Source organism: Tupaia chinensis, unplaced genomic scaffold (genome assembly GCF_000334495.1).
Source record: "Tupaia chinensis unplaced genomic scaffold, TupChi_1.0 Scaffold000078_1, whole genome shotgun sequence".
In the NCBI taxonomy this organism is placed as follows: Eukaryota; Metazoa; Chordata; class Mammalia; order Scandentia; family Tupaiidae; genus Tupaia; species Tupaia belangeri.
In genome coordinates, this window is record NW_006159539.1 from 6,472,471 (window position 1) to 6,498,454 (window position 25,984).

At 44.4% G+C, this 25,984-nt stretch overlaps 1 protein-coding gene across 1 annotated transcript in view; it reads right to left on the reverse strand.

Annotated features, from left to right (window-relative positions):
- AKAP13 (A-kinase anchoring protein 13) overlaps positions 1–14,556 on the reverse strand; it is a 231,889-nt gene extending 217,333 nt beyond the window's left edge. The window contains exon 1 of the mRNA XM_006142666.3: positions 14,518–14,556. Coding sequence (XP_006142728.1) covers positions 14,518–14,550 — 33 coding nt within the window. The 5' untranslated portion in view covers positions 14,551–14,556. The remainder of the gene's footprint in view (positions 1–14,517) is intronic.
- Between the last annotated feature and the right edge of the window lie 11,428 nt (positions 14,557–25,984).

A 25,984-nucleotide genomic window follows, 5' to 3' on the forward strand; every position in this document is an offset into this window, starting at 1 on the left:
AACCCTACCGACTCGATCCTAAGCCCTGTGCTCTTCTCTACATGAATTCTCAAAGCGCTGTCCCAGGAATTACTAGAAAAGCAATGGGCAGCACTGGTTTAAACATGTGCCCTAGACTACGGTTACCATTTATCCCCTTCACGGCCACACAAAGTAACAATGTGTTAACAGGGTATGCTAAGTGCCTGGCATACAATAAGCACAATTCAAAACACCCCACATTTGGGACCAGCAGTTAGCGTAATGGCTATGTTGCTGGACTCCCATGTAGTCGACTGCGGTTCGAGTCCTGGATCAGGCGGCTTAAAATCACGCCCGGCACATGTGCGTGTGTGCCAAAGATCCCGAGAGGAGAATGGAGGAGAAGGGACTGCGGTGTGGCCATACCCTCTGGGGGATGATTTCTCGCTTTCTGTCTCTCTGTCTCTGTCTTTCTGGCAAGTGCACACACCCTGTAAGAAAAACCTCTCAAAAAATAAAAATAAAACACCCCACATTTCAGGATCCCCACGTTGCTAGTGAGAATAACTAAAAATGCACCTCCTCAGCCCTGCCCCAAACCTAGTAAATCAGAACCTGGGGGCGTGGCCCAGTAACCTGTGTGTGAATGAGCCTTCCAGGTGATTCCAAAGCACAGTGATGTTCGAGAGCTTGCGGCTCCACTGCACAATTATCACAGGGTCACATATCACGACACCCACCCCCAGAGGTGACAAGTGCCACAGCCTGTCCCTTCGTAGCTCTCCCTCTTCCCAACTAGCCCCACTCTCCATTTTTTCGTCCAGTCCTTAACAGTCTCAGGATCCTCACGTTATCAGGCCTGGACCCACTTCCTCCCGTGCCTGCGAGTTACGAGCACTCAGCAGGGACGGCACGTACTGACATCATTGGAAGTCGAGGCCTCTGAAGGCAGAAAAAGGCCTGGTTTGCACTCCAGCTCTATCCTCTATTAACTGCATGGCCTCAGTAAGTGACGGGAATTTCTCGGCACTCTCTCCTCATCTTTAAAATCCAGAAAACTAGAGTAATCTTGTAAGGCTGTTTGGATTAAACAAGCAAATGAACGCAGGACACACAGCCAGCGGGGTCGGTGCAACAGGTGCCGAGTGAGTGACACTCTGACTACTTAACGTTTTAGTACAGCAGACATTTCTCCCATCACCTACTATATATGTACACACACGCACACCGGCAAATGAAAAATCAACACGACCCTGTACTCACCGGAAAGACTGGGGTTGGAATCTCAGCACCCCAATTCTTAAAACACCCATCAGGGTCCCATAGTCAAGGAGAAGAACTGCTTTTAATTCTGAGACTTAGTAAGATATGGATAACATGTAACTATATCCACTTATAGATGTGACAAGTGCAAAATTATAAAATTTCACAGAAATTTGAAAAGTAGGGACTTGTGGAGAAGAGATACTGGCTATTAAAAATACCCACAGCAGTGGCTTTTAAATATTATGCTACCTGGGATCAGCTAACTGTAAAAGATAGGATGAACTATCAGCAAAACCTAATATTTACGCCGAGTAGAATTTAAAAATGCACGAAGTGATGAAGGAAATACTGTTCATGAGGGTAGGTTAAGATCACCCCAGGCCTTTAACTAATTCAAGAAGATGACAGGAATGGTAGGAAATAAACCTCCAATAGATTGGTGGGTCCCATGGACCAAAAAAGGAATGTACCACTGCCTGAAGAGTAAGATAAAACTCACATTTCCTTCTGTGGACATAACAGAGAGACAGCTGAGAATTCCACCCTCGCCGCCAGATGCTCTGTATATCACAGAGGGTCAGCAGTGAAGCCAAACACAGAGCTCTGTAAAGGGATCCAAGGAAGCAAGACAGGCCAAGAGCACTTTCTTGGTTTAAAAAAAAAAAAAAAAAAGAGTCTAAACAAACAAAACTGAGATTGCAGGTAGTGCTCTCTAAACTTAAAGACAAGTACCCTAAGCTCTAACTCCCCACCCATGAAAAAGGATAAAAAGACCAAAGACCGCAGCTAAGTGCTGTGCATTGGATGAGAGCTGGATCCCACAGGGCCAATTGTGGATTCTAATCCCAGCCTGAGTGGCTTGAAAAACACACTGGGCGTATGTGTGTCCATGCCCCAAATACCAACAGGAGGGTGCCATGGAGGAGAAAGAGCTCTGGCATGATCATGCCCCACTGGGGGGAGATTTGTCCATATATATATTCATTCATTCATTCATTCATTCTCTCCCTCCGCTCTCTCTCTCTGCAGGTTTTTAAGGAAAAGCTCTCCAGCTGCTCTCCACAGTGTCATTCCGTGTAAAGCCCATATTGTATCAATGCTGGCCCAAAGACTTTTCTGCAATGACAGAAATATTCAGTCCGAGCACCCGCAGATGACATAATGATTATGTCACTGGACTCCCACATAGCTGACTGCAATTCAAGTTCCGGACCTGGTAACTTAAAACTCATGCCGGGAGCGTGTGCATTCATGCCCAAAATCCTAAGAGGAGTGAAGGAGAAGGGACTGTGGGGAGACCATCTCCCCCACCACCCCAGGTGTGTGTGTGTGTGTGTGTGTGTGTGTGTGTGTATCTTCTTGCTTTCAGTCTCTCCAGCAAGCACATACACCCTACTACAAAAATCTCTCTTTAAAAAAAAAAAACTGTCTGCACTGTCCATCGTGGTACCTACCCACCATGTGTGGCAACTGAGCACTTTGATGGAAGAACTGAATTTTTAATTTTATTCCATTTTAAACCGTCACATGTGGCTAGTGACTACCATACCGAACGATGCAGCTCTATATACTGATTACCCACCTTCATGTAATCTGCTACTTGGAATGTCCACCCCAGCCAAGAAAAGTCTCTCTCGAGACTCTCCTCTACGTCCATACTTTACTCCAAAGGCAACATTTTCTCCTCTCACTCTGCTCTTCCATCTCTCCATGGTTACGTATCTAGGCTGATGGAACCCCAAATTTTGTGTGGGGGGGTGGGTTTGGGGTGGTACTAAAAGGTACATGCACTCACCAGGAAGAACCACACACAGAGAGAAAGGAGAAAGCACTCCTCCATGGAGGATGGTCACACCACAATCTCTTCCCTTCCTTCTTTCCGCCATTCAGGATTTTTTGGCACACACGCACACGTGCTCAGACTATTTCTCAGACCTCCAGGTCTGGGACTCAAACTGTGTTTCCATCTTTCTTGGAAAACAGTATTTCTCTTTGTTAATACCAAATGAAATTCTTTTATAAGAGTTGCTTTTTATTTTTATTTGGGGGGGGAAGGGGGCTATAGGGCATATGCACTCACTGGAGAGGTGGAGAGAGAAAGAAAGCAAGAAACCAACTCCTGGGGAGCATGGCCACACCACAATCACTTCTCCTCTAGTCTCCTCTTGGGATCCTGGGCACACATAGACATGCACCTGGCCTGAGTTTTAAGTCACTGAATCTGGGACTCAAATCGCAGTTGACTATGTAGGAGAACCATTATGCTATCCGCTGGTCACCCAAATGGAAATTTTAAGGCACTCACATTATTCGAAAACTTGGTTGGGAATAATCAAATTATTGTAAAAGCACCATGTCAGTGGGCCCTGAAAAAAAGATTTAAAGATTTTTGCCATAGGGAGCATGTACTTGCCAGAGATTATGAGAGGGAAAGTGAAAAATCACTCTCCTGTGCCACCCCCATGCTGCAATCCCTTCTTCTCCTGGGATTTTAGGCATGCACGCACACACACCCGGCATGATTTTCAAGCCGCCAGGTCCGGGACTCAAACCACAGTTGCAGTCCAGTGCCTTAAACACCACACCACAATAAGTCAAAAAGTCTTAATCTATGAGCCTTTTTTGGTCTGTTCAGAAAAATGCCAAGGAAAAATAAGAAAATACTACCTGTAAGTATAAAACCCACTAGCTTCAAAAACAAGTTTCTAGAAACTGATTTGAAAGTCCAACAGATGGAAACTGAAATTCTTGCTCTGCAAAACCATCAAAAGCGAGCCTGAGGAACACTTGACTTCCTTATTTCTCCTGGCACTAGAGACAAAGTGTCATTATTGAAATACACTTCTCAGATCTGGTTGGACAGGCCCACCAATTTACAAAATGTTGGAGCAGACCCATCAGAACTGTATTGTTAAGGCTAAGGCAGGTAATTTATTTAAGAGATCAGAAGGCTGATAAGCCTCTTTGAAGGAGCAAAATATAACCTAACAGCCAAGTGAGAAGCACAGCCAGGTTATTTCAACTCGAATATGGAAGCACATTTCCCGGGAAGAATGATAACACTGTGCCATTACCAAACTGGTCCTTGGGGTCAGCAGGTGGTGTAGTGGTTAAGGCACTCAACTCCTACATGACCAGCTACAGTTCAAGTCCCAGATCTGGTGGCTTGCTTTCTCACTACTGCCTCACTCTAGGCCCAGTCTACCTCTGGTGAGCACACATGGCCTACAGCAAATTTTAAAATAATAATAAATAAAATAAATTCTAAAACAGCAACAAAAATAGCAGGTGCCCTAACCTATTTTTCCTTTCCTTAGGAAAATGGAGAACAACACCCTAAGAAATTGTCCTTATTTCAACAGGAACAGTTAAAATCGCTAGAGATCATTGTTTTTCACATTTTAAATAAAAGCATCCAGTGCCAGCTATTCTTTCTTCTGATAGACCTTTACTATCGGCCTGGTTTTGCCTCCTTCCAGAAGCACTTACAGACGAAAACATTTGGTACTAAGGAAAAATGACAGAGGAAGGAGAGCATCATAAACCAGATCTGTTAGAGTTCTGTAAATTCATTTTATAATTGGAATGGCTCTTCCCCTTGAAAATCTAATAAATGTGAGCTTATCCCAAACATATGGCAGGCAATGATTATTACCCCATATATTACCTTAGAACATGCCTTGAAATAGAATTTACATCTTGGCATCTGAGTACTTTTTAAGCATTTAATTTGCTGGAGGGGGGAATGTCTTTTTGCTTTCTTGAGGAGGAATGAGAGATGTATTCGATAAGCCACGAATCTCACAGACACCAATAAGTAGTTTAGAGTTGAAGAACCTGAGAAATGATCCCAAGTTTTCCCTCTTTAAATAGGCTCTTCTGGTCATTTTAGCCAGGTATCAACATCCAATATAAACCACTCGGGTGGAGTGACAGCTGCATTCACCATTAACCAGCAAGTGCCCAATGCCTACTGGAACACTCTGAAAACCAACAAAGAACATTATTCTAAGAAAGAAAAGGGATCTGACAACTACAGGAGCTGCACTTTACAAGAAAAAAAATGCCTTCCTGGTCCCAGGGCCTTGCCCTTACTGTCATGGGTCAGGGACTAAATCGCTCTTTTCTCAGTTTAAGTATCTGACCACCCACTTCACTGAGACGGCCATTACTGATGACTTTTCTACATCAAAAGTTCCGATTCACAGCTTAACTACTACTTCTGCTTATGAGGGATTTCGAGAAATAACTGTAAACTATATTATTCGATGCATCTGTAGTCCATAAGGACATTGTAAACCTCACCTGTTCACTCCACCAAGGGCTCAATGCTGTCTTCTCAAACATTCCTTTCATCTTCCACTCTCCCATTTGCTACCTTTTTCCCCTTAATTTTGTTCATTTTTTTTCCTGAGTCTTAAAGTAGAACGTTTTTGTGCATGTACTTCGTGCCTTGCATTCAAACTCACTCACCCCCCCCCTGAGCACTGGCCAAGCCACTTATTTGCAAAGTCTGCTACCTCCCTGCATCTACCATATCCCTCCAGTGAAACTGCAGGCAGATCACTCCACAGCTCAGTCTCCTAGCTCTCCCAGAAGACTAGGTTTAATCACTCCTAAAATGCAATGATTCCTAGGACTCATCAAGTCTTTCTCCAGTCCTGACCTCTCCAACAAAGTCCATCCCCACATGCAGAGTTGGCTGTGGGGCATTCACTTGTGTGTAGAGAGATGAGAGGACAGGAGACATGACCTTCTCTGCCATACGAAGTATGGGTTCCATCCAGGTCTCCGGAGTCTTGACCTCTGCTGTCCCCGTGTACCTTGCAGAGCTTCAGAACTAGCCTGTTCACATCTCTTCCAGAATAAGCCTGGGGCCTGAGATAAGAGGCTTCCAAAGACCATTTCCTCCTCCTTCAAAGACTAAAAATCTTGCTTCCTTTTCAGCTGTTCGTCTGAGGGAGGATTTATTTACTGTTGTCAGTGTCTAGTTGCTAGGTTGCTAGGTCCGGTAGTGCTTAGTGTATGGGGGTGGTGGTAGGGCCTATTTCGTTTGTTTTATAAATATTAATCCTTCCTTCATGTGCCTGGCTTTATTTATTTATCATCTGTCAGCATCCCTCATCCCATATCCATTCTGGGAAAAGGCTGGATTTTTATCTTGACAGTGAGAAGTGCTCTAGATCCAGAGAGTACACGTACTGTACCATGTTCATTAAAAAATACGAACAGTTGTGTGGTTTGGTGCATGTGGTAAACAAGTGGCTCAGACTGTAAATCCCATGAAAACTAAAGATAATAATTCATGACTGCACTATTGGTGCTATCTCTAGCTTTTTTTCTTTTTTCTTTTGGAGAGGTTTTTGCTATAGGGCACGTGCACTCACAAGAAAAACAGAGACAGAAAGTGAGAAGTCACCCCCCCAGAAGGGTGGCCACGCCACAATCCCTTCTCCTCCATTCTCCTCCTGGGATCTTGAGCACACACACACATGTGCCTGGTGTGAGTTTAAGCCACGGGGTCCGGGACTCGAACCATGGTCGACTACATGGGAGTCCAGCAACGTAGCCATTACGCCATCTGCTGGTCCCAACTATATCTAGCATTTTTAAAAATGGTTTTGCTATAGGGCACATGCATTCAACAGAAAGAGATAGAGAGACAGAGACAGAGAGCGATAAAGTGAGAAATCACTTCCTGAGGGGTGGCCATGTTGCAATCCCCTGTCCTTTATTCACCTATCATAATTTGGGGCACACAAATGCATGCACCTGTGTTTTCAAGCCACCAGGTTTAGGACTTGAACCGAGCTGTCAGCGATGTGGAATCCAGCTGCATTGAACAACATGCCATCTAGCTGGCCCTCTAACATTTTTTTTCAAGTAGGTTGAGTTACTTATTTCATAGACCACATCTCTAAAATAAAACTCTACCGTGCACATTCAGCTGCACGTCATAGGGAAACTGAAGGGATTTCCTTATAATTCTAAGGAAGATTACACGTGCGTGATAAAAGACATGGCTATCCGGGCCAGCCGGTGGCCTGGTGGTTAAGGTGCTGGACTCCTATGTGGCTGACCTCAGTTTGAGTCCCAGACTTGGCACCTTGAGAATCACACTGGCTGTGTGTGTGTGTGTGTGTGTGTGTGTGTACATGTGAGTGTACCCAAGATCCCAGGAGGAGAATGGAGAAGCAGGGATTGGGGCATAGTCATCCCCACTAGGGGGTAATTTATCACTTTCTCTCGCACCATCTCTCTCTCTCTAGTGAGCTCTATGGCAAAAACCTTAAAAAAGAAAAAAAAAAAAAAGGCATGGCTATCACAAACATTTCCCTGTATGCAATGCTTTTGATCTCAGAGATGACATCACAAACCATTCCGGGCCCATAGAGTAAATTAATGAAATCTGAGAAACAAATGAGCAACTTTAAGGAAGGCAGTTGTTAGGGCCAGCAGGTGGTGTGGTGGATAAGGCGCTGGACTCCCACATGGCTGACCGTGATTGGAGACCTGGAGCTGGCAGCTTGCTTTCTCACTGTCCCTCTCTCCCTTTCCCTCCCCCTCTGTCTCTTCCTGGTCAAAAATAAATAGTGGCAATAAACAAAATTAAAATTAAAAATTTGTAATTAAATTATTTTTCAAGGCAGTTGTTTCATTAAAAATGTGGTGACTTTCACTGAAATGTTAGTTTTTCTAGACTGTATTTCATTCACTCACTCAATGGACGTTTACTGAGTACCTACTATGCTTGGTATCAAACAGGTTCCTACAGCTCAGTGGAGAAGAACATCTGTTTAAAGACCACCCCACAAAAGCAGAAATTATGTCTATTCAACCTTCAGGCAATTTATCACTCACAATGAGCTCTCTGCTGACATGAAGAACACACCTCACAGAGAACAAGGATGCCTCATTTCCAGAAAATTGAATTATGCAAAAGGTACTGTCAAACCAGAGAAATCATTAAAGGAAGACAGAAACAACCACTCACACCATCTCTTATAACCAATTCCTCTAGAACACATGAATTATATAAATTCCATGCCACTTTAACCAAGGGAGCAAAATTAACATCTCCAATTGGGACCAGCAGATGGCGTAATGGTTACGCTGCTGGAATCCCACATAGTCCAAGGAGGTTTGAGTTCCAGATCAGGCAGCAAACTCATGACGTGCCCAAAATCCTGGGAGGAGAATGGAGGAAAAGGGATTGTAGCATGGCCATCCCCTCGGAGGGTGATTTCTTGCTTTCTTTCTCTCTATTCATCTCTGTCTCTCTGGAGAGTGCATGCACCCTAGAACAAAAATCTCTCTTTAAAAAGCAAATTTAAAAAAAAGAAAGTTAAACATCTCCAATAATAAGAAAAGAATGTATCATGTGTCCTAACGGGATACACCTAGAATGACATCATTTATGAAGTACAACTGCCAAAATCACAGAAAACAGCATACTGAACCCAAACTGCTACCAAGTAACTAGCCTACACTCTTCCATAATGTCAACGTGAAAAACAAAGAAACACTGGAATTGTTTCTTATTAAGAGACTAAAGAGAGATAAATACAGTGTATAATCCTGGATTAAATCCTAGAATAGGGAGGAAGGAGAGGAGGATGTTATAAAGGACATTATTGAGATAATTAAAGAAATTCGGATATGGACTTACATTACATAAGAGGATTACATCAATGGTACGATTTCTGTTTTTCTTTACTGTACTGTGGTTATGAAAGAGAATGGCCTAGTTCTTAGGAGACATATTCTGAAATATTTAGAGGGAATGGGATGGAATGTCTGCAATTTTTAAATGGCTCATACATGTAGATAGAGAAATAGACAGAAAGATACAAAGTTAAGCAAATGTTACTAAAACTTTTATTTATTTTTTGTGTGAGAGAGATTTTTGCTATAAGGCGCATACACTCACCTTAAAGCAGAGAGAGAGGGAGAAAGAGAAAGTGAGCAATCAGCCCTCAGGGGAGAGAGCCATGCCACACCACAATTCCTTCTCCGCTCTCTTCTCAGGATTTTGGGCACAAGTACACATGTACTTGCCATGACTTTCAAGCTGCCAGGCCCAGAACTTGAACTGCTGTTAGCCAAAACCACAGTCGGCCATTTGGGAGTCCAACAACTTAACCACTACACCACCTGCTGGCCTCGCTAAATCTCAATTAAAGATGAAAAGAGATGAAGTTACATTCTTATAACTTTCTTGTAAGTTTAAACTTTTTAAAAATAAAACATTTAAGGCTTTCAAAAACATGTGAAATGAAGACTAAGTTACCTATAAGCAAAAAGGGACTCTATCCACGCACGTCTCCACCATATTAAGAGCTGTGAGATTTGTACGTCTTATGGAATGACTGTGGACTTAGTGGGAAGGCGGCTTTGTAAAAAGAAAGAAAATGGATGTGACAATCAGTTTCTAGGTAAAGGGCCGCCTTCGCCGTTCACTAGATGAACCATCTCCAGCCTGTTTCCTTGTATATGACGAGGGTAACAAGCAGCTTCGTCCACCCTCCCAACATCACTGCGAGAACCCAGTGCACATCAACTATTAAGTATTAAGAACTGTGTGAACGTGAGCTTCTGTTTTTAGGGTGCTGTCATCTAGAAAGGTTACAGGTGATGGAAAGGAGTGTTACACATCTGTAGGGAGGATATTCACAGAAGACCGGAGTGACAGGACGTCTCCTGAATTATAATGGGTACCTGTAGTCCATGAGCGAACTCATAATAGTAGCAAGTTTGGGAATTGTTATTTTCACTTCCAGAAAGTAATATGAAAGAATATAAAAGCAACACAGAATTTTTTAATTAGACTATCTGGTGAGAGCTAAATCTGCTAAAATCTGTTCTTCAATTCAAGAATATCCATTTTTATCTAAGACATGGAACTTGGGCATGGTGGTTAAGGCAGCTGGACCCCAGAGAGCCAGCTGAGTCCCAAACCCAGAGGCCTGAAGAATAGGCCAGGCGAGTGTGTGTCCAAAATCCCAAGTAGAGACTGAGGAAGGGAGTGCAGCGTGGTTGTCCCCCCTACAGTTGCTTTCTCACTTTCCCCTCTGTCTCTCTCCAGTGAACACATAGCCCTACAGTAAATTTTTGAAATAAATAAATAAGTAAAATAAAATAAAAGGTGGCCAGAAAAGATTGTAACTATTTTGCCTCAAGTGGACAGCCCCAAATAGCTACGCTTAAACTACCGAGGATTCCAGTCTGAACAAGAACACCCCGTTAGGATAAATCCCAGTGTCTCCAAGAGGGTTGACTTGACCCCAAGCTGTCAGGGGCTCTAATGTTTACAGAGTAGGCACAGAGTTGGGTGCTGTGGAGGGAGTCAGGCCCGGTGGAGGCTGGTGAGAGACATTCCCAATGGCCTGTGAATTCCAACAAGATCCAGCCTCTCTCTGACCTTCTCCCTAAGTCTCCCCTTCCCTCCTGGAGGAGACCAGGTCCCGCCCCTTCTGCACTCACTAGACCAGTCACAGTTCTGTTCCTCAAACCCAAAGGGGTCGTCTGAATGAAAGCGTAAACTCCCCATCTCCAGCACAAAATTCACTTCTCATCCTGATGTACATGGGTAAAATTAAGTCCTAGAAGTAAATGTTAAAGGCTCGAGGGCACCCCAAGAGCATGGAACTCCTCCCTGTCTCAACTGTGCCTTCTCCCGCAATCCACTACTGTTATTCCATTGCTCTCATATCTTCTTAAAGAGCTCGCCTGTTCTCACAGTCAGAAGTCTTAATTTCTTCAAGAAAACTCACTATCTTTAGCTCTCAACCAATACCCCTGCACCACCACTCCAAGCCCACCTCTCCTGCTACCAACACAACACTCACCGCCCTTTAACGTGTTGGAAGAACAAGCTCGCCACCTCCTCCTCCTCTACCTGACCACGGCATTATCTGTCACTTTCACGCAAATTCCCAAGGAGCTGTCACTCGTTCTCTTGCACTCCTCGGAGCTAATGAAGCATGTGATGCCATTATTTCTTCTTTCAAATTTCTGACACTGTCACTGCCTCTCCATTGTCACGCTCACTCATCTATCCAGGCTCTGATGCTGAGAAGGATCATTCGGAACCTGTCAGTTTTAATCACTACCACCCAACTGAACGGAAACTGCAATTCGTATCAGTTCATCTGGCAATAATACTCTGTGGAGGCTCTAAGAAACACCTGAAGTAGTGATATAACGGGCCTCCCTTCCACAAAGGCTGTAGCCAAGGAATCACGAGTGATAGACCAGGTAACTGAGGAACGGCCATGTTGCGCTCCTGCTCCCCAAGGTTTCAGGCCCATGTCCTGCACGCTCCACTGGGAGCACAGCATGAAAAATAACTGATCAGGCGACCAGCAGTTAGTGTAATGGCTATGTCACTGGACTCCCCTGTAGTCAACCGTGGTTCGCGTCCTGGACCCAGTGGCTTAAAACTCACACCGGGTGCGTGTGCATGCGTGCCCAAGATCCCAAGAGGAGAATGGAGAAGGGACTGCGACGTGACCACCCCCCCTGGTGTGGGGGGGGATGATTTCTCGCTTTCTGTCTCCCTGTCTCTCTCTGTCTTTCTGGTGAGCACATGCACCCTACAGCAAAAAAAACTCTCAAAAACAACAACAACAAAAACAACAAAACGCAGGGGGGGCATGGTGGAAAACAGCACCCCGCAATGCTAAGGCCATACGGGAAGGTGCCAGTTTGCAAGGTACCCCTGCACAGGACCACTGCATGTATACATGCCCATCACCTCAGCTGGCTGAGGCGAGGTAGGTCTCGGCATGAAGGCTCTGCTGGCGGTGGAAGTGGGGGGGTACCTGTATCTACCCATCTGTCTCTCTCCCTCAGAAGAAACAAACTTTTAAAACCACACATATAGTTTGGAATCATTCTTAACTATTAAAACTTATTCTGGAGGCAACTTTATTCAAGGACTGATTAAAATGTTTATTTGAAATCCGGACTGCTTTCCTTAACTTCCAGATAAAAGTTCCTCTCAGGACCCAGTGGTTTTCCTTATTTAGTAGCAGAGGAGTCTTTCTCTGCTGCTGCTGATAATCACCCACTGCGGGTCCCAAGTAACAACTAGAAAGATAAACTGCAACACACTTTCTGTTCGTGTGCTTACTACTTCCTTCTCTACATGCAGAGATCTGACTCCTGTGTCTAACCGACTGCAGAAGAACAGCTACTTTTGTTCACTAAAATAGCATAAATCCAAGACCAGCAGTTGGTGTAATGGCTATGTCGCTGGACTCCCATGTAGTTAACCGTGGTTTGAGACCTGGACCTGATGGCTTAAACTCAGGCCGGGTACATGTATGTGTGCCCAAGATTCCGAGAGGATAATGGAGAAGGGATTGCGGCATGGCCATTCCCTCTGGGGGTCATTTCTCACTTTCTGTCTCTCTGTCTCTGTCTTTCTGGCGAGCACAGGTGCCTTGACCACCATCTGAGTCCCTGCCAGCAAGCCTGAGCATCATGCCAGGCACGTGTGTGTGCGTGCCCAAAATCACAAGGGAAAAATGGAGAAGGAATTGGGGCATGACCATGCTCCCTGGAAAGGTGATTCTCACTTGCTCTCTCCCTGTCTCTCCCTGGCGAGCACATACAACCTATGGCAAAACAACTAAAAAAGAACATTCTTCAGAACTGGGTCTTGCTTCAGACCAGCAGATGGCGTAATGGTTACTTCACTGGACTCCCACACAGTTGACCACAGTTTGGGTCCTGGACCCAGCAGCTGAGAACTCACACTAGGTGTGTGTGCATGTGTACCCAAAATCCCAAGAGGAGATTAGAGGAGAAGGGACTTGTGGCATGGCTATCCCCCCTAGGCAGTGATTTCTTGCTTTCTGACTCTGCTGAGTGCATGTGCCCTATAGCAAAAATCTCTTTAAAAAAAAAGAAAAAGAAAAAGAACAAGAAAAGGGAAAAAACACCCTAGGCTTTGCTTGCCTAACAAGACTACAACTGCTTTAAGCTTGACAAGATTTAGAGTTTTACACTAACCCCCAAAAACAGGTTCCCATCAATTTTACCACCAATGAGCTGTGAAACCGTATCACAACTTCTTCAGTGCTCCTCTCCATATTTTAAAATGGAAAGGCTGAAGCTGAGCAGACGATATGTAAGATCTTTATTAACAGTAAAGTTCTGAGACTCCATGACGGGAAGACAGAACGCTAAGTGACTGACTCATCTCTTGGGCTCTGCTCGCTCCTGCCTGCCTATCTTCACTGCTGTACCGGTGCACTACGGCTGTCACCACACATTACCACACACTCCACGGCTTAACATAACATGAACTTATTATTTTACAATTCTGGAGGTCAGAGGTCTGAAATGACTTTCACTGGGTTCAAGTCAATGAGCCCACAGGGCCGTGTTCCCTTGGTAATAGCAGAACAAAATCCCTATACCTGTGCCTTCCTTTCCACCCGAGTTTTGACCCTTTTTTTAGATTTTTCTGCCATAACCCCCCAACATCAACCAGTACTGGTGGGACAGCTTCCACTGCTCACCCTCCCACCACACGGACACCATGCTCACGGCCTTCACGGTATTCTGGAGACTTTTCACCCAGCAAAAGGTCCTTGTTCTTCAAGGCCCGACTCAAGTCATATCACAAAGACATTTCTCTCGCCCTCTGCAGACTACAGCAACCCAACATCCACTGGCCCCTCAGAGCCCTAACGGCCAGTAACCAAAAGTCGGCTCCTCAGCACACAGCACGTCTCACCAACCCAATACACTCTTACAATAATGAAAAAGGAAGATGGCCCTAGAGTTTATCTGCTCCAGCCTTGATTCCAACATTTATCCATTTCATCTTACTCTCTCTCTCTTTAGGAAGAAACGTCAGCTCTCACAGAGTCCTTAAGGAAACTGCACGCTTGCCAATGACAGGGCGCCACCTGGCGGCAACACAGGGTAATTCATGGTGGCCATAGGAAGCGATCCACATTGTCACAGAAATGCGTGCAGGCCAGGTAAGACTCGATGGTACCATTTTGCAGGGCGGTTTGAATGTTTCCTGTGTGCATCTCGTCATCCAGACTACATTACCTCGCAACGCTTACAGACGTTATGTTCTCAACTTATTTCTATGCACATTTAGAATGTACTCAAACTCAGTTCTTGGATAAATTATGCCCATAAGTCCACGTGCCAATAGTTAACCTTTTCATTGATAATCTCTGTCACATGACAGCATGAGTGTATTACCACAAGTAAACAGCATAGGAAAGTACAAAATAAAAACGAATCTCATGATTTACTCACATATAATGGAGCTTGTTGTGGATTAAGTTTCATGACCCAGGACACTGAAACAGAAAGAGAGAAAAATAAATGAGGATAAAACTGAAAGTTTTTGCCAAAACTACAAAAACCTCCTATGGTCTTAACAGCCAAACACAGGTCTGTGAGTATATTCCGAGTCTGAAGAGTACCATGGACCCAGCTTTCCTGTGAAATTTGGGAAGGAAGAAAGATGAAAGATCACACAATTTCTTGTACCTCGGACTCAATCTTTTTGCAAGGGAGGAGAAAGATTTTCCAACTGTGAAATACAGACGAGAGGCTTCACTGTCAACAATCGACAGGAGATATGCAAATCCACTGTATGTTCGGCTATACTGTTGGGTTTTTAATGGCCCAAACTCACAAAATGATGCTTACACAGAGACAGAAGGGGGACCCCAGAGGACCACTAGAGCTCCCTGGCTTACTACCCCTCTCTCAGAGAAGTGAGACAATAGCCTGCCTCTGAACGGAAAGTCCTGACTCTCCTCAAAATCAAAAGCTGAATTCCCTGTTAGCTTGCTAAAGGAGTTCTCACAAAATCCTACGGAAAACTCTAGAGAAGGTTTCCAGGATCACACGGGACATTCCTGAATACTAAGAATAGCATGTCCCAGCTGGGTGTGGTGGTGTGCACCTGTAATCCCTGCTACTTGGTGGCTGCGGAGGACTGTGAGTTTGAGGACAGCCTGGGAAACACAGAAGGACTGTCTCTTTAAAACTAATAATAGAGGCGAGTGGATGGGGTGGTGGTTAAGGTGCTGGACTTCCACATGGTTGATGATGGTTCACGTCCTGGTCCTGGAGGCTTGAAAATCATACCAAGTGTGTACATGTGCATACCTAAAATCCCAGGAGAAGAATGGGGAAGAGATTACAGCATGGCCATCCTCCCCAGGTGGGGGATGACTTACCACTTTCCTTCTCACTGTCTCTCTCCAGAGAGTACATGTGCCTTATGGCAAAATCCTTAAAAAGAAAAAAAAAAAAACTAATAATAATAATAGCATATTCCCTTTACAGGTTTAACCTTGGTAATTTGCCCTGGACATCATCCAGACTACAGAAAAGAAAAAGGTCCAAAATCACAGACTTCAGAATGCCAAACCCCTTAATTTGAGGACAAGCTGATCTCATCTTCCTAGAAGTCACAGAAGCAGACTCCCGTGACCTCATCACCATTTGATTTCAGGATGTTTTTTACTCATCAAAGGTATAAGTTCAGATGGATTCTACCCACCGATATAAACCACAGTATATAACGATGTCATTCATACATGTGAAAAACAGGTCAAGTCCCCATCAACTGGGAGTTACCAGTGACCAAACTTTCAGGATAAAAGTGATGCCTTAGCCACCACATATACTAAGTAACAGCCCTCTCAATTCTGAATCCTCATAGACCTGCCATAGAACACAGTGTGCATGTCTGAGACCAAAAAAGCAGTTAACACATATCTGTGGGGAGAGGGAGATCTATATAACCAGGCATCTCCATCCCATCGCAGGACACAGGCTGTGCTTTGCTGCACAAGGCAGGAAAGGCTGACAGGCAGCTGGCTGCCCACAGGACACCGCCTCCACACCTGTCCCCACGCGTGCTCGGGTCCACCCCACGCGTTTGAACAATCTCCCAGATCGGGGCATGCTCTCCTTCCTGCCTGCTTCATTTCATGGCTCTGAACCCTTAGCTGTCAAAATCGCCTGCAGGAAGAGACCCACAATGAAAAACTGAACTGGAGAAATGTGACAATGACCTACTCTTTTGATAGAAAAAGCAAGCAGATTTCAAGTCCATCCGATTTAATAGCAAGCGTGGATGAAAGAGAAAGATTGAAAGGCATGAGTGCTTTCTCAATGTATTAAATAGCCATTTGATTTTAAATGAAGCTTACTGTGCTCACAGGCCTTTTAATCAGCTTTCTAGATCATGTTCGGACTTGCCTGGGACACAGTATTGAAAGGACCTATAAATTAATGAAGCAATCTGCCTCAGCAGTAACGTCTAAGAGTTCCCGCCTCACGAGCAGAAGTGAAAATGATACAGGAATTGGCACCTTGATACTCCGTAAGGACTAGAGAAATCTATAGCGACCAACTAGTGACGAGGCACAGGAGCCTAGTGGTTTATCCATGATATGCCAACAAACTTTAGAAGGACTATGTTTGAGGAACTGGGTGGCCGGCCAGCAGGTGGCATTGAGAGCATGGCTGACTTCACTGTTCAAGTCCCAGACCCAGCGACTTGAAAATCACGCCCCAAGCATGTGCTTGCGTGCCCAGAATCCCGAGAAGAGAATGGAGAAGGGATTGACTGCAGCATGGCCAACCTCTGAGGGGTGATTTCTCACTTTCCCTTTCTCTGTCAGTCTGCCTTTCCCTGGCAAGCGCATGCACCCTATAGCATAAAACATTAAAAAAAAAAAAAAAGGTGGGGGGATCTGTGTGGCTCTCATTGCATTTGAATGAGATAGTAGGTAAAATTCGGATGCCCGGAAGGAAGGACCAGTGTCCTCTGGGCGGTTTGGAATCATGAACTCACCTAAACACATTTCAAAGCCAAAACCCATCCAAGTTGTTCTGGTACAAGGATTAAAGAGGGATGACAAAGTCTATCCCCAACACGAGTCAAAGGGACGGGTCATTGTTAGGCTGACAACACAGACTGCTGAGAAGACTGTATCTGTCAAAAGTAATCAAAGTAATGACCCCAGAAGATTCCAGAAAGTGGACTAGAACATCCAAATTGCTTTTATGTTTCTTCAACGCTGATGCACAGAGGACAGAGAAAACTAACATTCATAGAGCTTTATATTTGATATTGTATATAATCTCCACACACACACAAAAAAGACGCAATCTCCCTCATTCTTGTGATAAAAAAAAAAAATGTCTTTCCCAAAGATCATTAAAACACTAGCATCTAAAAGTGGGTGGGGTGGGCGAGCAGGCAGGGTGGTGGTGAAGGCATTGGACTACCACATGGCCAAAGGCAATCTGAGCCCAGGACCTGCTGGCTTGAAATCATGCTGGGCAGCACATGTGTATACATGTCCAAAATCCTGACAGGAGAAGGGAGAAGCAGGGATTGTGGCGGAACCATCCCCCCACCTCAACGCCTGTGCCCTCTTGCAATTAAAAATAAATGAAACAAAACCTACAGGCCAGGACCAGATGAAAGTCTTCGCTTTACCAGTAGATTTTTGATCAAACTAAATAAATATACTATGTCTACCCAGTTATTTCACCAAAGGAATGAAAGAAGAAACCCTACAATTTCTTCCTCATAAAAAACCAGGGTCTGTATTTGAGCAAATTCACAAATTCACTAGGACTGCTTTCGTGTACTGCAAGGACAACGCGTGACAGACAGAGGGACTGCAAGGTTGCCTAGCAGTCGACAAACAATGAAGAAACATCGACACTGAAGACTCACGGATGTTCTACAAATCTGCCACTCAGTAGTAAAATCTTTTGGAGTTGTGAGGAGTTAAATAAATCTGACTGGAATGAAATACTAAGCAGCAAGGCAGTAATTAAATATTCATTCTTCCTATATTTCCCACTTTATTACTGCTGGAAGAAAACTGTTTGCTGCTGCATAAAAAGGACACATTCACTTCACATGAAAACGAGACTCGCCCAATTTTAATGCAACAGTATCAATGATATAAATTAGCGCTGCCTTCAGTGCCCAGACTTCAGTCTTCTGCAGTGGTGGTATTCAGCGAAACAAAGACTGTGGCCACAATGGCTTCCATCCTTTAACATTAACTATCAGTCGTTTCTTTATGAGGTGCAGTGTAGAAACCATCATCGGAATGTACCAGCACTGGGTGTGTAGTGCTTACAAACATTAGCAACAGGAAAAGTTCTGGAATTCCTGAACTTCATGCTGCCTACAAAGGACTGTGTAGAAACTCAATTGTCATACAGGAATATACAGAACCTCAGGCATGGCTGTCTGCTTGGTTTGGGGTAAGCAGAGGCCAGAAAGCACTTCTACTAATCAGTGTGACTGAACACATGAATGGAAAACTTTAGAAACGACAAAAAATACTCCACCTAAATTAAAACTGGTGTCAATGGTAGGTCAGTCAGCAAAGATTTTCTGTCTATGCTCAGATGGTAAACGTTTTAGGCTCTGCAGGTTATCTGAACTGTTACAGTATATAGATGAATGGGTGACACTGATTTACAATAAGACTTTATTTAAGGGGTCAGCAGGTGGCGCATCGTTAAGATGTGGGACTCCCAAGAAGTCGACTGTGGCTCAAGTCCTAGACTTGGTAGCTTGAAACTCATGCCAGGTGCATGTGTGTGTCCGCCCAAAATCCCCAGAGAATGGAGAAGGAATTGTGGTGTGGCCATCCTCCTGGAGGGATGATTTCTTACTTTCTCTCTGGTGAGCGCACACGCCCTAGAGCAAAAACCTCTCAACAATTTTTTAAAAATTAAAAATAAAACTTTGATTTACAAAAAACGGCAGCCTACTTCAAACAGCCTGCTGGCCACAGTGTGCCAAGTCCAGGTCAAAAACTAACAAAACAGGCACAGCTGCTGAGATACCCTGCAAGACTGTAAGCCACATGCTGACCACAGATTTGGATCCCCGGATCAGCCTGAAACTATGCTGGGCATTCGTGTGGGCGTCCAGGATCTAAAGGAGCTGGAGGGCTAGGGAAAGGGGACTATGGCAGGGTAAGACCTATAGACGGAGCCTCCTACCCCTCCCCTCTCTCATGTGCTGTCAGAGAAAAGGGGAAAAAAATATTTTTAAATACCTCTTACCCAAAGATATAGACGGAGCCTCCTACCCCTCCCCTCTCCCATGTGCTGTCTGAGAAAAGGGGAAAAAATATTTTTAAATACCTCATACCCAAATAAGCAGTGTGACCCTGTTCAATATCTTTATATATCTCAAAGATATTTTTAGTAAGAAAAAAAAAAAAAAAAAACTCAATATAGGAAGTCACAAAGAGCCGCATAATATTCTCTAAACATGAAGTCATGTTATAGCAAGTGCCCCACAGACTGCCTCCCGACCTCAATCTATCTCTCATCAGGATTCCTGCCTATACAACAGGGTTGGTAGAATTAAAAGGCATAAGCCAGGTGAAGCCCTACGCACAGCGGTAGGCACAGAGCCCACTGCTTCCTCTCCTTGCAGAGTTTCTGGGTCTCACTGGAGAACCACCACGTAAATGGCAAGATTTAAGGCCTCACGTACCCAGATACCTTTCTGACAACTTCTCAAAATATGGGGATGGGTAAATTACCAATGATAAGATATAACAATAATCATAGCAAAGAATCTGAAGGAACAAATACTGAAATATTACATTCACATATCACTAGAGATTACAGGGAATTCTCATTCCTAAACTATCTGTTTCTTCATTTTTAACTATTCGAACAATGAGCTAACTTTACTCTTATAATCAGGAAGAAAATATACACAGTCCATCTGTTTTAAGTTCCTTGTCATCCCAAGGTATCACAACTGAACTGGACATGAGTAAAAAACACACTGTTTCCTAAATATGCAAAACTGAAAAAAAAACAAACCTACAATTTTTAATGTAACGACATGGAGAAAAAGATAATATAAAAGAAAGACAACTGAAATGAGGCTGTCTGTACCTATGAGTACGTTAATATAAATGGAATTCAATATGCTGTAGTCACATCTTCACATTATACTGTTGTAGACTGCAACCAAATGAACCACCGCCAAAGCCAGATTCAGGTTAAAGGGAGCCTTTATTAGCTGGCCAGCGACTACAGCCTGAGGCTTGGGGACTGACAGTCAGAACTGTAGCTCTGAACAAAGTTTGAGTAGTCTATTCATAGGGGGTCAGTTAACCAAGGGTTTTTATGTAAGCAGTTATAGAAGCTTAATCAAGCAGGTTAATTATTTTTGAGAGGAGTGAGGTTTTTCTGTAAGTAGTTACACTGTTAAACAAAAGGCTTTGGGGCTGGTTAACAAAGACAGTAATAGGTATAAGATGTCGTCCCAGATGCGGTTTTCTGTATGGCTAACACAAATTAGTGTTTCATGAGAAGAACAAACAGGTTTATAAAAACAGACAGCCATGAAAAAATGGACAAACCGTTGTTCATGTGTAAGATCTAATATGTGGCCTTCCACAATACTAGAAAAGCCTGTAACAGGTGCTCCACCATTAACGACATGTTCCAGAAAGTGTCACAGCCCAACCTCCCATCAGGTAATTAATTACACTAGGAGAACTCTAGTACTGGTTACCTCGGTGATCTCAGCATGTTTCCCAAGGACCAGGAATCCAGGTTTGACAAACCTACCCTTCAATCAACATGGTTTTTGTCATTCACAACTGGGGACCTTCCAGATTCACAATCAGATGTGCAAACCATGCCTTCATCTCTACCCAGTACCAAAAGGGGAACGGCAGCAGTTTGAAAATCAGTCAGGTATCAACAGGATTTTATCCTACAGGGCACTTCCTGGCAGAATGTGCTCCCCGTGACTTCTCATGGCCAGGAACCCTGGTAAGACTGAGCTGCAGGCAACCCTTCAGAAATCAGAAAACTTCAGGCGAGGTTAACATGGAAGTGACAAGGAATGCTCCGGATTCTTGTAAGAGTTTAGCTCTTCCTCAAGGAAAATAACAGGATCCAAAGACTCCTTCCTTCATTCCAGGAGTCTGGGCTGCTGGTAATAAACATGTTATGCGCAGGCTGGGGAAGTTAGTGGAGCTGGGAGTGCGAGCAGGGAATTCTGAACAATAGAAAAAGAAGCCGGGTACAAAGAGTGAGCAGACTTTTCCTGTTGAAGATGGCAAGGCCTATAAAAACCACAAAATACAGCACATACCAAATATATTTCGTGGACTAGGGGCTCAGGAAGTCTTCCAAGGCCTCACGAATGCTTCACTTCTCTGTATAGCTGCATTAGTTATTAATTAAGCAGTTAAGTAATGATTCTCAGACCTTACTGCACATGAATGAGCACCTAGCACAAGCCTTGTTAAATAATGCATGATCTGGCCCCTCCCACCACCAGACAGTTCAAATCAGGAGACCGTCGTTTTTGCCACGGAACCTCGGCCCACGCTTTCAGAAATGATGCTGAGCCCCACATCGTGTTTGATTATCACATGGCTTTGTTCAACCCACCGGACACAGTGCTCATGAGTCACAGAACAAAATGAAAAGCACTGATCACAATTGGGGGCGGTGTGGTAGGGTCGGGGGGTTTCCAGTGGCGGCCAGGGAAGGTAGTTAAGACATGAAGAAAATGGAGCATTCAACACAGGATAACACTTACCAGTAAAACACAAGAACATAGCAAATTAAAACAAAAATGGAAACAAACAGAAAACGCTGACACCCACACTTACTCAGTTTATTCTTCATCAATGCAGGGCTCAAGAGGCAGAATGATTCTGATTTTAGGGCGTGCATGCACACACAAAATCAAAGTTCTCATTGGAGAATTCTAAAAATCCACTTTTACAATAATAAAATAATAAAAAGTAATTTTAAATGGTTAGAAAAATTAAATGTAATCCTTAAACTCTGATTTTTCCTGTACTCAGAGTTTATTTTGAGACTCATTTGGAAGAATTTCCTATAATCTCTTCAGTGCTTGGGGCCTTCTTTTCGTGTGTCGATAACGCATGCCTGGCACATAAAAAAATGGTAGAAGGCCCAGCAGGTGGCATAACGGTTGAGGCACTGGACTCCCACGGGGTTGACTGTGGTTTCATTCCCCCTAGATCCAGCAGCTTGAAACTTGTGCTGGGTGTGTGTGTGCATGAGCATCTAAGATCCTAGGAGGAGAATGGAGGAGAAGGGACAGTGGCGTGGCCACTCCACCTCCCCACTCCCACCCCAGGGATGATTTCACACTGTCTGTCTCTCTTTCTCTCTCCCCAGTGAGCACATATGCCCTATAGCAAAAATCTCTCTCCAAAAAAAAAAAAAAAGTACTCTCATATTTCTGAGCCCCTAGATAGCCCATGTGCTAGAGTAGCCACTGATAACATATGGCCCCTACCAATTTAGTCAGGGATATACACATGAAAATGATTCACTATAATACAATCAGTGTGGGGAGGGCCAGCAAGTGGCATGGTGGTTAAGGTGCTAAAGTGCTGTACACTCCCCTATGGCCGACCATAGTTTAAGTCCTGGACCTGGAGTCTTGCTTTCTAACTCCCGCCCCCAACCAATCTCTGGTCAAATTAAAATAAATGAATGAATAAATAAAATTAAATAATTTTTTCTCAAAAATATAATCAATATGATACTAAAAAGGCTACCATGATAGAGAAGCCAGAAACTCTCCAGAAAGAGGGGATGAGCAACAGACAGTGATTACTGGAGGAGGCGAACTGCAGGACAAGTTCTACCACACAGACGTCGGACGAACAGCAGAGCCGGAGGGACAGCACAGTGAGCGGCTGAGAGCTGCGCAGATGAAGCCAGCAGGCATGCAGGGGGTGACAGGACAGGAGCCAGGGTAGGTGCTCTCAGCAGTATCAGTGCACACAAGTGGGAGAAGGTAACACCCAAACCACGGGGACTCGGTTCTCCCATCAGTCATACAACTGCAATGGCATAAACACATCTCTCTCTTTTTTTTCCTCCCTCTTTTTTTTTTTTTTAATACTCAGCTCAGATTTCTGTTCATTCACAACTACAGGTCCAAAGATTCACACAAAATAGCACTGGAAGAAGTTTGTACTCATGTAGCCTAAACCCAAAGCCAGACACACCAAGTGTCCCGGCCAGACCTCCTCCATGGATTCCCAAGGGTTCAGTAAGCATCGGCTGGTTTCCAGATAAACTCACACAGCACTGGAATCCACATCCCAACCCCTGGCCAGATCGCATCAGCCACAGGACCTTTTAATTAGAAGGGGTCTCAGAAGCAGCCCAGATCACCCCTCTTCCCGAGGAAGAATCCCTGCCAGCCTACCTGCCTCTGCTTGTAGACCTGAACACCAGGGCCTTATCACCCTGAGAAAATCTTTCCATGCTCCACTCCCGCCTCTGACTCAACCTTCCTAAAACACTATTTTCATTTTGCAGCACCTTCTCTATATACAACACCGAGCAGCCTTTTAGGAAGGTTCTCTTGGGGTACCGATCCCCTCCCTTTGGAAAGCATAAAAATAAAATGCGATCGCAGTTTTGGGGACACATTTAACCCCTCTTGGTTTGTCAAGAGTTTCCAAACTCCAAGGCTTTGGGGCCCTGCACGCCAGGGGCCCTAGGCCTAGACAACGCGGCCACAGACACATGAGGCCAGAGCAGCACTTAAGCCTACGACGCTTCCTCGGTAAGAAAGTAATACATCTACGATATTACACCAACTGTCGGTAAGCAACACTGGTAAATAACGAAGAAACTCAAGGAAGACGTGACTGTAGAGTCCTGAACTAGACTGGAAGCAAGCTTCTATTATTTCAGAGTTCTTTAACAACCACAAACAGAATGTGAGGATAAAAGTAAGAAGAGCAGTTAAGATTCAGAAATGCAGACAGACCTGCATTGGAATGGTAACTCTAGTTACTGGCGGTGTTGTTCTGGATAACTTACTTAACTGCCAACCTTTATTTCCCTAATATGTAAGATGTGAATAACGGCAGATGCTTCGTGGTTACTTCATTGGACTCCCACGCACAGACCGTGGTTCAAGTCTCAGACCCAGTGGTTTGATATGAATGACACCCCTGTCCCTCGGGTCATCCTAACCATGATGCTGATCCCAAATTCTACACAAAGGTTATTGCTGAGCAAAATAGGTCTCAAAAGATGCTGTGCTCTATTAAATATGCCACCAACTCTTGGTGAGCTCTCAGAAGCCATCGACTCTTTGCCATTACCCTCTGGTGCCTATAAACAGGGTTCACACTCAGGGCCACACATGACGAGCCTAAACAAGGCTGCAGTGCCGGCGTAACTAAGCAGCGACACCTTCCAGCCCGTCCCTGCACACACCACCTGCTTGCACACTGCTCAGTCCGGCCCTAGCGCCTTTGCTCACATTGACGCCCTCCTGATTTTGGTAACAGGATTACTGCTGATAATCCAGCCCACACAGTGAGCAAGAAGTCACATACTACTGTACTGTTCTCTCTTATTCGTGTGCTGGGTTTCTCTCCCCAAGTTGTTTACTCTCTGCAGAGACATCACACTGTAGATGCCGCTGCAGCACCACTGCACATCACAACCACTTGGGCCACAGAATGTGGCACAGAGCTGAGCCCCTAGCAAAGAAATATTTGCCTGACATGAACAGCAGAGAGAGAGAAATGAATGGCCCTTGTATTTCTACACCATGGTTTGACGGCAAGGAATTTACAGTGAGAGCTGCAAGTACAAAGACCAACCTAACAAAATTAAAATAGACAGGGTCACCCCAAGAAAGTCCCAGGCAGTTAACTGTGCAACTCATTAAAGACAGAATGGATCTTGCTAAGGGTTAAGAAATCCAACCTGAAGCAATCTGCCTAACTTGCCAGAGAAGTCACAGGGCTGACCAGAATGCAGGAATTTAGCATCATGTAACTGGACGACCTCAAAGCAAAGAGGAGGGAAAAGACCTGCTTTAACACTGTTCTGCAGCTCTCTCTCCAAGATGGTTGGCACCCCCGGGAAGGGACACATATGCACACATTCTTTTAATTCTCTTTTGGTGTTTAACACGGGCTTGTGGTTTCCTGCAAAAAAAATGGCTTCTGCTGCTTTGCAGAGATCTATATGGAGAAGAAAACTCCCAGTGGCCATTCCACAGGTGAGAATATTGCCACCAGCTGTATCCTGTTATCCAAAGGAAACGGAACTATAAGCTGCCAGGAGGTCCAGACACAGGAGAGCAAGACCATAAATTCAGTAAGTGCTGACACCCTTATCCCGATGGTAATAAGAATGAACTTTAAAGTTAGAAAAACTCATACACAGCTGTGCTTTATGTAAATTAACTTCAGAATGGTTAAAATAGATATCCGGTAAAGAGACTGCCAAATTCAAGCCTTTGTACTTCCTTCATCCTCCCAACCTCAATCGTCCAAAAAGCAATGGGTTAAACCAATTATGATCCACCTGGAAAGACTAAATATAGGTGAGTGGACTCTCACACAAACGCAGACGAGACTGAACTGGATGGCCTTCCCTGGACAAACCCATGGCGGGAGTGGCTACCGTGGCCAGCATGCTTTCTCGTACATGTTCCGTGGCAGAAGTACTATCAAATGACTCCCTCAAGTGGCAGGCAGAAGAGATCAGACACAGGCTCAGAATGTCAGTATTAACTTATTTGTAACTTTTTTTAGTTTGCTGTAGGGTGTGTGTACTTGTCACAGACAGATGAGGGAGAGAGAGAAGAGCACAAGAAAGCGCCTTTGAGGGAGCTGACTATGCTGCAATCCCAATCCTCCACTCTTCTCTTGGGATC